The 2,500-nt window shown below is 54.4% G+C and overlaps 1 protein-coding gene across 5 annotated transcripts in view; it reads right to left on the bottom strand.

Annotated features, from left to right (window-relative positions):
* The window catches only part of LOC126574609 (large proline-rich protein BAG6), a 7,290-nt gene that overhangs the window by 2,971 nt on the left and 1,819 nt on the right, over nucleotides 1-2,500 (bottom strand). For 3 of the 5 annotated variants that reach the window (XM_050234893.1, XM_050234892.1, XM_050234891.1), the window contains 3 exons: nucleotides 1,676-2,500; nucleotides 1,042-1,603; nucleotides 292-444 (listed from right to left, as the gene is read on the bottom strand). The exon at nucleotides 1,676-2,500 is cut by the window's right edge and continues 141 nt beyond it. In XM_050234893.1, the coding sequence (XP_050090850.1) occupies nucleotides 292-444; nucleotides 1,042-1,603; nucleotides 1,676-2,500 (1,540 nt within the window). The remainder of the gene's footprint in view (nucleotides 1-291; nucleotides 445-1,041; nucleotides 1,604-1,675) is intronic. The other 2 variants (XM_050234894.1, XM_050234895.1) reach the window with 2 other exon arrangements.

The raw sequence follows: 2,500 nt of genomic DNA, 5'->3' as shown, positions 1-2,500 counted from the left end.
TCAAATAGGAAGAGAACAAACGTTACATTCAAGCAATACCAACGAGAACACAGGCATGAGACCACCGAGAAGGAAGTATGTAACAGAGACGCAGTTTCTCATTTTATGCAATCGCAGATTGTGCCTGGACAGGTTAAGTGTGTCGAGAAAGATACAAGAGAATCCCTTCCTTCTAGCGAATCTACAATTAACTTCTATGATCGTGCTTCGCAGATTCGCAGTAGCACAAACCTCCACCAGAAAAAAAATTGGTTAGCATTAAACCCCGAAAGACTTTCACTAATTATGTACCGTTCGGGGCAGGATGCTGGTGCGATTGAGCCGCTGCGGCCCCGGTTCCGGTCGCTGGTTGTGGCTGAAGTCGACCATCAGCGGATGCAGCCCGTGGGCTTCGTGGTGTCAGCAGAGTAGCCCCAACAAGTCCATACTGGCCCGGTCTTCTTCCTGAAAGGACATATCGACAGTACGGAGAAAGAGAGAGAGAGAGGGTAGGATCGGACAATGCAGTGGAACAACCAGAAACCATTGGATCTCCTTGGCGATACGTGGGGTTAGTATGGTGGCAACGAACATTCGCAAAACAAGCCTGACCTGATCAGCGGGTCACACGAGGTTAGTACATAGTGTTCGGTTTTCGCGCGTGGTCATGAACAATCTGTCTGTGCTATACAATGGAACATTTGCCACGAGCTGGCACAGTTAAATGTCCAGCACACTCTCACGCTCGTTCTCGGAAGGTGCAAGCATACGGAAAGGTGCAATGATTCCCAGTCATAAATAGAATACACATTTGCGGTACAATGCCAATAAGCCGATAAGCCAAGACAAACACGTAAAACCAAAGTCAAATCCGTCCACAATCGGTAAGCGGCCCCGGAGCCGATCGGTTCATCGGTTCAGCTCGGTCCGAGGCAGAAGTGTAGCTACCAGCTCAACCGCGAAATGGATGAGCCACGATCGAGCGTGGAGATGCAACCATCCACACTCGTCCGTGGTGGGGCCACGCACGGGTAGGTTAAGCAAAGCGGCAACTGTTCTAACCTGGCGTGGGGCCCTGGGATTGCATGTTGCTGAGAAGGTTGCGCATCCGCTGAATGGTGTTGAGATCGTACAGAGGGATATGAAGCGAGGTGATCGTATGATCATCGTCTTCACCATCCTCTTCCTCCTCGCCATCTTCTTCGCCATCTTCTTCACCATCATCTTCAGCGTTATCGTCAGCTCCACCAGCTGCCCCGCTTGTGGACTGACCTGAGGGAAGCCGCTGCTGGGTGCCAGTGGATGCGGTCGTCGTCGTCGTTCCTGCTGCACCCGCTCCACCGGTGCCCTCTTCCGTGGATCCAGCGGTTGCTGTAGCTCTTGGAGGAGGTGGTGGCGGTGGTGCTGTAGCTCCGGCTGCCGATCCACCGGTCGCTGGCGGTCTCATGGTAACACTGGCGGCTGCACCTCCCGGCACCGTTATCCATGACGGGGCAATGCCCACGTTGATGACCTGGGCGTTGATGTTGTTGTTTCCAACTTCCGGATTATTGTTGTTATTATTCACGCTGTTGTTATTGTTGTTGTTATGGCTACGCAGCAGGTTCGCCAGATTGATGTTGTGCTGTAGAGAACAGAAGAAAAGTCACATGTTAAAGGTACAATGGGCAACAGATCGATGCACTAGACCACTTACCGGAACGGCCGTCATTCCCGAGCTTACGTAGGCGTTCTGCTCGATCAATATCGGTCGGCAGCAGAGATGGCGCGGGGTGTTCATCTGCAGATCCAACATCAAATCGCTGATCGCGTGCTGAGCGTGAGACATGTAGTGCATCGCTTCGGATACGCGATCGAACACGCGCTGCGCGTTCTCACGGCCAGTCGTATCAGACTCGGCAAACGTTGGATCCTCCATCAGGATGTCATAGTACTGCTGGAGGAACGGTTCCATGCGCCGCTGCACCGTACGCATTTGGTGTACGACCTCTCCGAGCGTCCGGGTGCTGGTTGTCGTCTGCTGCGCAGTCGTCGCACTGGCAGTCGATGACGGTCCGGGTCGTGCCTGACGCCGGCTATCGGCGGTCGATTCCGATGAGCTACTCGATGACGAGGTGCTACTGCTACCGCTGGCGCTGCTGCTACTACTACTGCTGCTGCTGCTACTGCTACTGCTGCTGCTGCTGCTGCTACTACTGCTATTGTTGCTACTGGCGGTGGCACTACTACCGCCGGAGCCCTCGTGAGCGGGCGTCGCTGTGGCGCTCGTGTTCGGTGGCGTTAGAACAGCAAAGTCCGGAACCGTACCAAACACCTGCACTGAACCACCGCCATTGAGCCCATCGGGTTGCTGCACCGTCAGGTTGGACATCCCGTTCTGACGGAAGGCCGCACTGACCGCCCCCTGTACCGCGTTGACGAAGCTCTGCACCTGATTGTGCGGTATGTCGACATCACCGACGGCCGAAATGCCAAACTCGAACACGGTCGATTCCATCGTTTGCTGCGACAGGTAGTCCAT

Source organism: Anopheles aquasalis, chromosome 3 (genome assembly GCF_943734665.1).
Source record: "Anopheles aquasalis chromosome 3, idAnoAquaMG_Q_19, whole genome shotgun sequence".
Classification (NCBI taxonomy): Eukaryota; Metazoa; Arthropoda; class Insecta; order Diptera; family Culicidae; genus Anopheles; species Anopheles aquasalis.
Note: the sequence above shows the minus strand (reverse complement) of the source record. Positions and strands in the feature narration are given on the sequence as shown.